The sequence below is a fragment of the Cupressus sempervirens genome, chromosome 11 (genome assembly GCF_028749045.1).
Source record: "Cupressus sempervirens isolate cs-2001-9-10 chromosome 11, ASM2874904v1, whole genome shotgun sequence".
In the NCBI taxonomy this organism is placed as follows: domain Eukaryota; kingdom Viridiplantae; phylum Streptophyta; class Pinopsida; order Cupressales; family Cupressaceae; genus Cupressus; species Cupressus sempervirens.
This window is the reverse complement of record NC_143128.1, coordinates 809830741-809844323: the sequence shown is the minus strand read 5'-3', so window position 1 is coordinate 809844323 and position 13583 is coordinate 809830741. Positions and strand designations below refer to the sequence as shown.

General features: G+C 35.8%; 1 protein-coding gene across 3 annotated transcripts in view; it reads right to left on the bottom strand.

Annotated features, from left to right (window-relative positions):
• Positions 1 to 10574: 10574 nt before the first annotated feature.
• The window catches only part of HIRA (histone chaperone HIRA-like protein), a 33107-nt gene continuing 30098 nt past the window's right edge, over positions 10575 to 13583 (bottom strand). For 2 of the 3 annotated variants that reach the window (XM_089808913.1, XM_089808914.1), the window contains 2 exons: positions 11149 to 11266; positions 10575 to 11034 (listed from right to left, as the gene is read on the bottom strand). In XM_089808913.1, the coding sequence (XP_089665039.1) occupies positions 10882 to 11034; positions 11149 to 11266 (271 nt within the window). In that variant the 3' untranslated portion in view covers positions 10575 to 10881. Of the gene's footprint in view, positions 11035 to 11148; positions 13332 to 13583 lie in introns of all 3 variants that reach the window. The other variant, XR_016358497.1, reaches the window with a different exon arrangement.

Sequence of the window (13583 nt, the reverse complement as noted above, 5' to 3'; positions counted from 1 at the left end):
TACTTCAAAACTTCATAGCTCCCCCTGAGTTGATTGTTCTTTGTTGCATCTGAATCCGATACGCTTGTTGAGTAAATTTGTTGAACTGTTATCTTCCTTTGTTTTTGCATTTACTCCTCCTCTGTGTATTCTCTCCTTTTTGGCTCAATTCCCCTTTTTTCAATATCCCCCTTTTTTGACACTTATGTCATGGGTGGTACACTAATAGTGTGTTTGTCCAAAAATGTTTTATGGACCTCCATTATAATCTTGAGTGTTGCATCCCAATTGTTGCACGCTACCTCTAGAGATTGAAATTGAACATCTAGCTCGACAACAAGGTCTACTGAGCTATCATGAGAGGAACGATGAGAATATTTCTTCATCAATGTTTCAGCGAAGGCTAGTTCCTTGTGCAACACCTCCATGTGTGGGGTTAACATGGATTGAATAATTACCAAGGTAGCCCAAATGTTTGCATCTTGTGCATATAATGCCGCTAGCTGACCTTGAGTGGATAACAATCTTTGAAAATGAGTCTAGCTTTGACTTGGAGATGCTTTAATGTTGTACCCATGGATTGTAAATCTCCTTGCAGTCAATCAATAGCCCTCTATACTTCTTGTGTGAATAAACTCATGTTACAAAGCTTTATGTATAGAGAAAAAATATTCTCTAACACATTTTTCACATCTTCCATCTTGATTGCTAAATAAACTTGTCGTAGTGCAATGGCTCTAGAAATCTTTTCATTGACCTTTGTTTGAGAAATTTTCTCAAACCATTCTAGAAGTTTAGTATTTGTATCCAGGTATGTATCACTGATCTTATCAACTATATTCACCAGTTGCTCAATAATAAGTTTTTCCTCATTAGGTACTAGGAGGTTGAATGCATCAAGAAATATTTATTTGATTTCTTGTACAACTTGTCTTTGTTTATGCTCCCTTCTGAATAAATCTTGGTGCTTCTTTATTGCTAGAACTTCCTGCAATATGCTCATTTCTTCTATGGTGATTATTGTAAGATCAAACTTTGGAAGTTCAATCACCTCATCTAAGTTGACTTCCCCATAAGATATGCCTTCTCCAATCTTAGATGTATCAGGACTAGGCCTTGATGATTGTAATGGTGTAGCATCTACACTTAGCCTATGAAGAGTTTGACTAGGAATAGGGGATGCAAAGATTGGTAGGGAAACCAATGTCTGAATTGCTATCTATTCCTTTGGTTTCGTAGTAAAAATTGACTCTTCAATCCTATTAGCTTCCTTATCTTCTGTTAAAACTTCACCTTGTGCCTATGAGATAGGTGCAGGACTAATTTCCTGGCCTATATGGACTTGTTTCCCATCCTGCTCAACTATCAAAACTACTTGCATTGAAGCATTCGACACTAATGTACTAACATCTGATGTCATTGTGTCCTTCACTTGATATACCACAATGGGCATTGAAACATGTGTGTCAATGGTGACACCTTGTAGTCCTTCTCTACCTTTTGTCTCTATAGATGTAGGGGGTACACTAGATGTGCCTGTTTTCTTTTCCCTTGTTGATGCTTTCTCAATCTCAATTGTGCTTACGAATACAGGATTAGTGCATAATTTTGTAGCTAAAGTAGAATCTTGTAGTATCTTTTTCAAGTCTTCCTTTGTCAAATGATTGATGTTCTGCACTATGTTATCAAAAAAATCCTTTATCTTTATTGTCTCATGTTGACATTCTTGGTCCACATGAGGGGGATTGGCACTCGGCATTTGTACCTCAGGTACATTTCGATCTTCCTATTTCTCACCTTCAGTTGTAGCCTCTTCATCTTCTTTCTTCTTTGTGCCTCCCTCATGTCCATCCTTGACAGATACATCATTAGCAATCTCTACTACCTCTTGATCATATTTTTCTTCACCAACCTCTTCAGGTGCTTGTTGAGTGGCCTTTACTATTGTCAAACCATAGATGACTTTCCATATCTAGGTGCTTTGTTTGACAACCTCCTCAATATTAATCTGTGAAATATTGAAAGCTTTGTATTTTGGAGCAAATATCCCCTTATTTTTGTTTATGGCCTTATTCATTGTTGACTTACCCAAATCTGGCATTACTCTAGCTAGAGTAGTTTCCCTTATCTTTCTCTCAGGTGTTAAACGATATTGCCACTTCTGCTCAACTCTGTCATATAGACTTTTGGGTAATGAGTTGGAAATCTCAATAAGATTGGTCTTAAATGTGGCCATCATCTTATATACAAACTCTTCCACCTTATTCATGTCTAACTTTCCAAGTTTATCAAACTCAACATGTGTAAACCCTGATAAATCTGCATAATTCTTTATGTTGTCACATAATTTGTCTAAACCAGAAGAGGGTTTGTGGCTTACCACTTGGAATTGACTATTGTGATTTGATTTTTTCCTCTCCTCATCTAACTTGGTTGGAGTTACATACTTTCTCCTCTTTGGTTTATCTTGTTGACTCTGATCTACAGTAGCAATAGTTCTTTTACCTTTGGGTTTGTCAATTTCTTGTCTCTTCTTTACAGGTGCCCTTGTGCTAGCCCTAGTAACAGGTACTGTTGACTTCTATTATGTAGGTTTCACAACTTTATTTGGTTTACTCACTCTTGCCTCCTTAGCATTCATCTTCTTCTTTTCTATTGGTTTAGATGCTTCCTTGGCTTCTTCTTCCTCGGCACCTCCATCATGTTCTACATCTTCTTGGTCCTCTCCTTGACCTTGTGTTAGTGCAAGTGGGGCTTGGGCTATAGTTGATCTTCTTCATCATCCTCTTCTTCTTCTTCTTCTTCTTCCCCTTCACCAAATCTTTCCTTAAGCTTCTTCACAAGCTTGTTTTTCTTTCTTACTACAGAAATTGTCTTTAAGTCTATTGTGATTCTTGACTTGGCTTTCTCATAATTGCCAAATGAGGTTGAACTCTTGTCTATGTCCTCTACCAATAGTGTTGTGATGGTTGTTGATGCCTCATCCACATTGATTTCATAGGGCAATGGCCTAAGCCATCTAACCCTTGGAACAGCTACTTATACATATGTATGATCAGCATCAACTAAGAAGAGAACATCGTTATAATGTTTCTCCACTAGTGACACTGGAATCCTTAGTCTTTGCTTCATAGACTTCTTGAAATCTTCAAAGTAGCTAGTCATAATTATTTCAAAAAAAATTCCAAGTTGTTCTATCAACTCTGAAATCTGCACTATTATTGGCTTGTTTGCTTTCCACACCACCTTCCCAAATGTGGGGAATGTGTTCTGCACATAGAAGAATATGCAAACTAGTAATGAACCAAATTTGCAATGTGCATTGTTATTTTTCTTATGGCTCCAATTTTTCTGATAATTGTTGGAGTTGCAACTCGACAAGGTCATAAGTGTGGTCCTTCTTCACTATTGTGTAGCCTAAATCCACTACCATACAAGACACGATGTTAACTTGTGAGCAATTATTCTCACTGCAAATGCAATTAAGGGATCAGCAATTGTGTCTATAGTCATTCCTCTTTTGTTCCATAATGCCCCTGTATTCTTCTCAATTATCTCCTTTACATCACTTCGAATGGTCTTGGGTCTATCTAGGGTAGGATATCCTGTTACTTGATGCATGATCCTTTTTGTGATCCTAATAGGGACATTTTCCAACCATATAGAGTGATCATGTATTCTACTAAGTGTTAACTTAATCTATTCTATTTTGAATACATTTGGAAAATCTGGGGCACGAGTTAACCCTTTTCTCTCTACGATTTTGTTTTCCCCCTTCAATACTCCATCTACACACAGTTTTCCATACAAATCTCTAATTTCCATGTCTCCAATACCTCCAACTTTACAAGTTTAGCAGCATCTAACATCTTGTATCATCAAAACATGTGGTGGTATCATCAATAACGTACCAAAAGGATCTCACTTATATGCTATCTCAGGAATAGCTTGGAAGGGTGGTTGTCTGACGTCATTACTTATTAATTGAACATTTAAAACTTATTTTCCTTCCTTCCTAATAGCAGTAGAAGAGCTAGATGCCATTTTAAATAACTAGGGTTTGCGATAATTCAGAGAGCATAGCTAGACACACGACAAATACCTTATGAATCTAATGATTAGTGATGACTAGAAATTGAATCCAGTTCACAAATGTTTGAATCTTTCTCCTCAGTTCGCCTTATGCTCTTCGTGCTCTCTTCGATCTCAAATGAATGCAAATGAGTGGAAAATCAACTATATAACCCTTAAAAGTTGGCAATAAATGATCAATGCTTATTTAGTTGTAAGCTCGGCTATCATAGCAATTTCAACTCACTCAGCTTACACATAATTTCTAGTAGGTCTGGCAACCACAATGAGCTCAGCCAATACTATCACCCTTAATAGCTCGGCATCAATGAAATTTCATTTTCACTTGCCAACAACATGAAAACTAACAAAACTTATAGATTTCCTCCAAGTTATAACCAATACATTGCACCTTAATTCATGCATATATAATCTTTTCAGAACTTAGATTCTTGGAACTGATGTAAAATATATCATTGAGATATCAGTCCCACATACCTTTCGATTGCCTAGTTGGGGGTGATGTGATCACCTAATCCATTGGATGAAGTGACCTCATATGAACTTGATGTGTTGCAATCTTCATTTTTCTTCCATGTCTTGTTCATCAACACTTTGACTTTCTCAACATCAACCTTCTCTTTGCCTATATTGAATTCACTACTTGGTGCTTTTGACCTTGTTGGATAGTTTTTGCTGATGTGACCAGTTTTCAAACAACTAAAACATGTAGGTGACTCAACCATCTACTGTAATCACTTCTAAATGTTCTAATGCAATTCTCAGTAACATGTCCATACTCTTGACAATAATGACAATTGTACCTTGTATTGTAATCCCAATTGTAGAATTTTCCATTGGGTTGTACCTTTGTTTGCTTGTTTGATGTCCACTTGGCATTAAATCTACATTCATATGCTTTATGTCCATACTTCCGACAATTGTGGCAATATCCTTCAAATCTTTGTGTGCTTGAATTTTTGATCTTGCATTAATGTGTTTGATGTTCTTGCTTTTTGCACTTATGACTTAGAGTTTTGATTTACATTGTTGCTCCTGCAAACATTGGTTATATGACCTAACTTTCCACAATTATGACAAGTGGGTTTGTAGTTCTTACCTTTGTTGTTTCTTTGTTCACCACTTTTAGATGGTTCTCCTTCCTTAATACTAGTGTATCCCAATCCAGTAGTATCATTGTTAGATCTAGGAGATCTCATCAATTTCTCATAGTATTTGATGGCTTCATTGGGTTTGTTGAGACTTTCAAGAAAAAAAATTTATCTTCTTAGTTCATTCCTCAAATGTTCATTCTGTAATTTCAGGGTTGTGATCTCAATGTCCTTTCCATTCAATTCATGATTAGCAATCATCACTTGATTCATTGTTTCCAGTTGCATGTTAGCAATCCTCTGTACCTCGGATGTCTTCTCTTCCAGTCTGTTGGTTAATGTCCTTTTGTCATCTTCAATCATGACTTTGTCTTCCTCAACTTTCTTTTTCTGCTTGGTCACCTCACATAGCAATATTGATTGGACTTCTTGTTCTATCTTAAGATTTTTGACCTCTTCAGTTAGAGCACCATTCTTCTCCATCAAATCTGCAACTACTGCATCAAATTCACTTGAGTTTCCACTGCAACAATTCAGTAGTGTCTTCCTCTTGATAGTGTGTTTTATTTTCCTCAGTAGCTATCTCTTTCCTTATCTGTAATGAGCGCTTCAACTCATCTCTTACTTCATTCAACTGATGTAGGGCAAGATGGATTTCAATCTTCTGGTTCTCAATAGTCTTTCCCAACTTGTAGACTTCCATCTTCAAGATCTTTCCTCAAAGTTGCAAAGCTTTCCTTTCTAGAGAACAAGGCTCTGATACCAATTATTGGAATTAACAATGAGAAAGTAAACTCTGAGAGGGGGGGTGAATCAGCACTTCAAAACTTTAACCATAAAATCATTCACCACACAACCATCTCATAATTTGTATGTAATTGAAATAGCTAGCTACACATGTTCATCCATAGCATGAAACAAATAACACATAACAAAGTAAATTTGTTACCCAAAAACCCTCCAATGAGAAGGTAAAACTGGAGTGAGGATGACACTCGCATATCTTCACTACTGCAGTTGTAAAGTGTAGTTAATTAAGGTTACAATAAGTTTGATCATAAACTATGATCTACCCTGTGAAAGGCCAGTCATATTAAAGGCTTACAAAGACTGTTAAATCTTACCCTGTTAAAGGATTTCAACACCCTACTAAAAGTGTGCCTTTTAGAGGACTTCAACTTACAATAAAGTAAGCACCCTGTTAAAGGATTTACAAAAGCTTGCTAGGACTACTCAGTTAAGAGATTTTACTGATTCACATGTTATAATGTTTTAGCCTTGATTCTTCGGTTAGCACCTCTCTGCTAGATATCAAATCTCCTCTTTCCTGATGTATATTTGATCCTCCTGATTAGATGTATCTCTTTTGTCCCCTCTATGCTTTCCTTTGTTCTCTCTAACTAGTTTTACAATTCATAACTCTCTCACAACCTTCTTAGTCACCATGAATGCTCCCTGTGAACTTAGCATTCACCTTTCTCTTCTCATCTGTGCATTACAAATTCTTTTAGGGTTTGCCTTCCTTAAAAAGACTTAGGTGACCTAGGGTTAGGTAAGAATTAATGATTGTGATTCACTCATTTTGCCGCTTAGAACATCCCTTAATCTGACTGGTTGCATGCACTACATATGTATTCATAATATACCTCTGTATATATCTTCTAGAATCGTAAAAAAATCCTTAAGACAACCCAAAATCCCTTATTAGGATGAGCTCTTTAAAAAAATTGAAATCCACTTACAAGGTAGAGCTTTACATATTTATTTGTACTTCTAACAAAGTAGAACACTCCTAACAAGATGAACCCTCAAAAAGGGTTATTGTAGCTCCTACAAGGGCCAACTCATTTACTATAGTAGTGAGCTTGTAGGTATCATCCACACTTTGGTTTTCGCCCTCTAAAATGAATTTTCATGATACCAAAATATATGTTATGTATAATGATATTGCAGTTGTGCAAATTCGTATTTGAATTTAGAAGTTGTACATGATATGTTTCTATTGAGAAATTGAGTCATTTATGTGCTCACAAACCGTATTTTCTTATAAAGACGACGAAGGCACATTAAGTGAGCAAAAGAGATGAACAGTTATAGAATGTTGTAATCAAACCATAGCATAGCTTATGGTGTAAAGGGGAAGATAGAAAATTAAACGTCCCCATGTAGAAGAAGAGCATAAAGAGATGGGGCAAATATCGGACATTGGAGTGATCTATGAGTTTTATGGAGAGCAAGAATGATGAAAAATCTGCCCAAGGAATATGACGTGAACAAGGATAAACAGCAAAGGTGGTTGACTGTCAACGCAAGTGGTGGGTAACCCGCATTAAATGACGGTCGTCAAGGTTTTCTAAGTGATTATGAGAGGATTGAAATTTTGTGGAGAGCTAAGTGGAAGAGTGAAACTTAAAAGAATCATGAAAACAAAAATCTATGATAGGTAAACACACTGTAAAATAAACAGAGAATAAATAAACATTGGACAGCTGGACAGAAATCTCTGCTATAATCAACTTTGACGGATAAGTTCGTTGTTGTGAGTTAAGTGCAAGTATATTGAAAAAATGTTGATGCTTCTATACTACGGCATTAAGAAGCAGAAATCTATAACATTTATCAAAGGTTGATAATGGAGTTGATTGTGGCCACAGAATGCTTTTTTTTTTGGCTGGTGTAGGGATGAAATTGTTGCGAGCTAACATAACATTGTTTCGAAGTGTATAAATCCTAATGCAAATATTGTAAGTTACAGTTATAAGAAGAGGATACAGACTCAATGTAGATTATTGGCTTTAGAGAATTGGGCATTGCATGCTAATGCACAATGGAAAATTATTTCAAAACAATTGATAATGAGTTTTTGCATATCCTGTTCGAAAAGTTGATTTAAAATTCTTCAAATTTGGAAAAAAATCAGCTGCCAATTAAAACTGGAACTGTTCCAAGACAAACAACTTTGGGCGGGGAGAACGGTTGTGCCCTCTTTATGACATAGTTTTTGGCAATAGAAAATAATAGAAATATTATTTATTCACATTTAATTAAATTTATTAACTGTCAAACCATAAATCGAAGAGTCGCAACTCCTCAAGAGAAAAAGGATATGGTGGAGGAAGACAGAAAGAATGGAGCATGCACACTAAGGAAAGATTATTGAAAGATTATTGAATGAAGAAAGGAATCTTTCAAAGGATAGAAATGATAAAAGGCTATGACTTTTCAAAAGATGGTAATTATGAAAAGTTAGGACTCAATTGAAAGGCAAAATTATGAAAAGCTGACACTTTCAAAAGGATGCAATTATGAAAGGTCGTGAAGGCTAGAAATTATTAAGGATTGAACTCTTTCAAGGAGTGGTAATTGTGAAATGTTGTGACCATTGCAAAAGGTAATGATAAAGAGGAATTTCATTTTAGGACACTCATGAGAGCTTAATTTCATTTTAGGACACTCATGGGAGCTTAATTTGGAACATAATTTATTATTCTCAAAGGTGTCACTGAAAAGTGGTGACTTGGATCTTATAAAAGGGGATGATTCTTTCACCAATGAAAGCATAATAGGAGAGAGACTATTCCAAGCATTCAAAGATAACTGCCTCAATCATCGCTAATCACATTATATGAATTCAGCATTTGTTCAACCATCATCCACCAACATATTAAGTCATCTAATTAAAGGAAATAATTTATTCATCCATTCAACACAGATTGGGATTAGAGAAATCAAGCGAACTAGCTGACAATAGTTTTATCCATCAATTATTATTCATTCAAACATCAACTATTCAAGCGTCAATAATTCTATCATTAAATTCATCATTCGTTAAAGCATCAAGTCATTCACGTATCAATTAAACATTCACTTATCAATCCTTCAAGGACAACAGAAAGATATCAATGACCATGTTTGTGATCAAAGCAAGACGGGTACGAAGATTGAACTCCAGTGGTTTCCTCGTCAAATATACCTAGTGCAAGATAGATGTGCCAATACCTAGGGTCAAGGGTGTCCAAATTTCTTCAAGGTTCATTATGTGTCGTTGGGCTTGATTGAGGAAGGCAGTCTCTCAATGCCCTATCATGCTTTGCAATCAAATACCTAATTTGGTTATGGTAAAATGCTTGCTCAAATGATACTAATGTGAAAATAGATAACAGAAAAGTATTAAGACCTTTAACGTTTAGCAAAACGTGAAAATAAATTATTATTTTCACCTACAAGTTATTTCTACCAAATGCAATTTAATTCAACCAATTGTTCAAAACAAGACCAAGTTCTGTCTTCCCAATAACCGCAACAAAATGAGCTACAAAATTCCCTGTTTGTTGTTTCCGGTAATTTATCAACTATAAGCATTTGCAAGTGTTGGGTTCCAGTAATTTGGCAACTCATTATGAATATTGAAGAATGGGTGTATCACTTCGCATGTGAAGGCAATTGAGGGTCTGCGCTGTACCAAACAAAGCCAAATGCATTAGACTCTTGTAGTTCAAGTTGATACTACAATATCTTTGAAATGAAAAATTATATTTCAAGTGCTGATAATTTTCTCATCATTCACAATACAATGTTAATAATCTTTGTAAAATCCTTCTTGAAACTGCAAATTCTTTCGGGATTTGTGTATTATGTGTTTTTTTCCCAAGAGATCACAAATGTGTGTATCAACTAATAACCAATTCTCCACCTTGTGACGCAAACATAGACATTTGGTTATAAAGATCTTCGAAACACCCTCCCAAACTTGGTAGGTCTCAACGTTTAAAGAGGTATATTCACTTTTGCTTCTTATCATTTTGTAACACTGATTTTACCATAAGTATCTGTGTCTTGATGATTTTGGTCCCTGGGTTTAGATGTTGTGCAAAGTGCCTCAGAAATGGATTTACAACTGAAAGAAAAAAGGCCAACGCAAATAAGTATTACTTCAAAAAAGACAGCCAATCAAATGTCATAGCTTCAGCATCTAAATTAAATAAAAGGGAGAGGCAATCATTTTCTTAATTCTTCAATAAGGCCTCAGCTCTTCCCTTTCCATCTAAAAAGATGTGGCTTATAGCATGCCTTAAGAAAATAGAAATACCCAATATAATTAACTATCGTTGCATACTTTGCATACTTCACATCCGGCGAAGCTGCTGCTAATTTGCAGGTCAATGTACATTTTCTATTTAGTCTAAAACATCTTAATGAATATTCTCTGTTCAAAAAACTCCGTCTACATGTTTGTTTATTTTACCAATCTTATAAAGTCACGATTGTTAAACATAACTTCAAGATCTTCACGGTTGAGCATCTTCTTTGCTCAAACTACAAGCGGAAAAAAAAAGGGCTGAAATTATTTACGCCCTCTGCATTCTTCATTGGCAACTAGATATTTGTAGGAAAAGCAAAGCCAAGAAAAAATGGTTCTCTTTATCCTCCCTGGAGCAATTGACCATTACTGAAAGCATTTGAAAAGATTAAATAACATCCGCTTTCCCAAGTATGGATAAAATGCATATCCGCATATCAGCTCAGAGAATGAGTAGGAAAAAAAAGGAACAAAACTAAAAAGTACTCTTATTAAACACAAAATTTACTTTTCTGATGGTACCCACATGACATAGGTCATAAATGATGTACCATGAAAAGTAAGATATAGCACAAAATGTCCCGCTTAAGTGCTAAGACATAGCACAAAATGTCCCGCTTGAGTGATGCGTTTGTACCCTTAAATCTTGACTGATTCAATTGGTACATTTGAGTCTGTGGTTACACATTCAGAAAGTAAATCAACAAACTCATTAAGCAGACGCTGAACCCTCCGGTTTGATGCCATCGCTGGAAGAACATCTTCTCTAAGAAGATTGTGCTTTTTCATGCCCTGTTATGATGCATAAATCTCATAGTTAATCAAATAATCTCAAATATTTCAGGAGACATTTTGAAGGAAACTAAAACAGCAGCATGCTAAAATCAAGAAAGATGTAATGCTCACAAGAACATTAGGGTCCCATGTTCCGATGTTGGTACTGGATGTAGTAGATGCCATCATTCCTGGTGGCGGTCCAAGAAGACCTTCACAGATTTCTCTTAACCGAACCTCATCCGCTTCCCTGACCATAATTAAAATACAAGAATTTTCAAAACATATATTGTAGTGCTATGAAATAGGTTCTATTAGAATGTAGTTTTATGCATTCCATGAGAACATTTAGAAGGCTTCTAGAAAGACTGCACAGGTTTTTCTAAAACATTTGTTCATATAACGCTTTGCTTGTTGAACATATCTTATTTTAGTAATTGTTTCATTCATATTATCAAAGTTGAAATACTTTATGCTGGAAATGACATTCTCAAAATTATTTAAAACATTAAGTATTTCAATTTTGAAAATTCCTTAAGTATTGCCTTTAGGCCACAGAAAACATCACTACCACTACCACTACCCTAGGACAGTTGGAAAGAATACACCATGTTATGATGGGGGAGAGAAATCAATGTAAGCTATAGAAATCCAGTAAGCAAAGATGAAAAGAAATGGATGGATATTAGATGCATGGAAAGTGCATTCTTCAATGACGAGTCAATCACTTGCCTTGAAAACAGACAAACACTTGAATAAATAAGTTGAAAGCTCTGCTCAAGATATTAATTTGATAGTACAAAACTACTGCTTATTTTAATTCATAGTCATGATACTTGGAATTCACCAAAAGAAAGCAAGGCCTGGGAAATTGGGTTCTGTTGCCGGGGTCATGTACTAGAACCAAGTTGCACCAGGCACTAATCCCAGGCTTGTTTACAGATCCAGATGCCCTGGGTCCAGTTCAATAAGGTGCCCTCCTTTGATCCACCCCATTCCCTGGCTATATCCTGATTGCACCCAGGGTCATACATCTTGATCTTTTCAAGAAAAAAACAATGATGAAACATAAAAAGTATGGCAATTTGTCCTAACCCTAAAAACTATTATAATTTATAACAATCATGTGGCTCGGGGGTTAACTAAAAAATTTATTGCTCAGAATTCAGCTGTGTTTCAGAGACTTGAGACCCTTGTAAGACATTGTGAAACTAGACTTTGATGAAGCCTCTAAAGGAAACCCTGGGCTTACTGGTGTGGGTAGTCATTAGTGACTAACATGGAATTTTCATGCATCACATATACATTCTTTTGGGGGCCCACACTAACAACATGGCTGCAGTAGTTAAAAGTTCAGTTCATGCTATATCATTACGACTCGAAAGTTGATGGTTGAAAAAGAATTTGTTATTGGAGACCAATAGGGTTCACAAAGGAGCAAGCCCAAATTGTGAACCAAAATGCTGCTTGAAGAAAGCAATTAATATCAGTTTGTAATGCCCCCTTTCGTATGAGTATCGCTGATATTTAAATAATAAACATTGCTATGCCTAACTCTATTTTTGAGTCCCATAGACTAGTGATTTTAATTAAGGGGTGTATCCTATTCTTGAGTCATAGGAGGGGGCCCTGTTTAAGTGGCTATCGATCTGATTTTATCTGTCTTTTGAGGTGCTGCGGTCTTTTATAAGTAATAACATGCAGAAGAGATCATTCTAGATTATTATTATTTTTCTTTCTCTATGCCCTTCAAGTTGGAACGCAACATCCTTTCTCAGGACGAGACCCCTGGAGAAAGCCATACCTCTGGATGAAACCCCAGAAGGTCCAATGTACGTAAGTTCAGCAGTACATTTCTGTAACAACAAGTGCAAGAGTGGGATTTAGTGGTGACCTCTACTGCAGCTGGACAAGAACAAATTCATTCAGTCGCCAAGGACTGTTAGTGATGTCTTAATGCAGCAATTGACCATTACTCGGAAAATGAGGCAGAAAATGTATATTAATTGCATGCTTATAGAAATTCTCTTACATAAATTCACAGGAGCAACACCCTGTTATTTATAAGACATTTATTACAAAAGATAATTGAACAATAATAGTATGTGTTGATCATCCCAGAACAGATATGTATTTTGAAAAGTCATCCTCTTTGACTAAGACTTGTGCAATCTCCAAGCAAATGTGGTGTGTGGTATTCAAGATTTCTATAATGGTGGATTCTGTAATACGCTTGTATGGAATGTCAAAAAATGAGCTCCTTGATTTTAGTGATGATGGTATGAGCCTGCACATTCCGTAAAAGGAATTGGGACCTGCACCATCAAATTAAAATCCGGAAAATCTATTCAGCTTTCTGGAGTTCTATATGTACCAGGTATTAAAAGGAATTTAATATCTATATCAGCACTTGAAAATGATAATTATAAAATTATTTTCATAGAAGGCAAAGTGCTAGCATGGGCAAAGAATTCAACCATAAAGAAGGCTCAAACAATAGGAGTAAGACAAGAAATATTATATCAGCTTTGCACTAAGACTAATCTTACACTTGTTCATGAGACTTC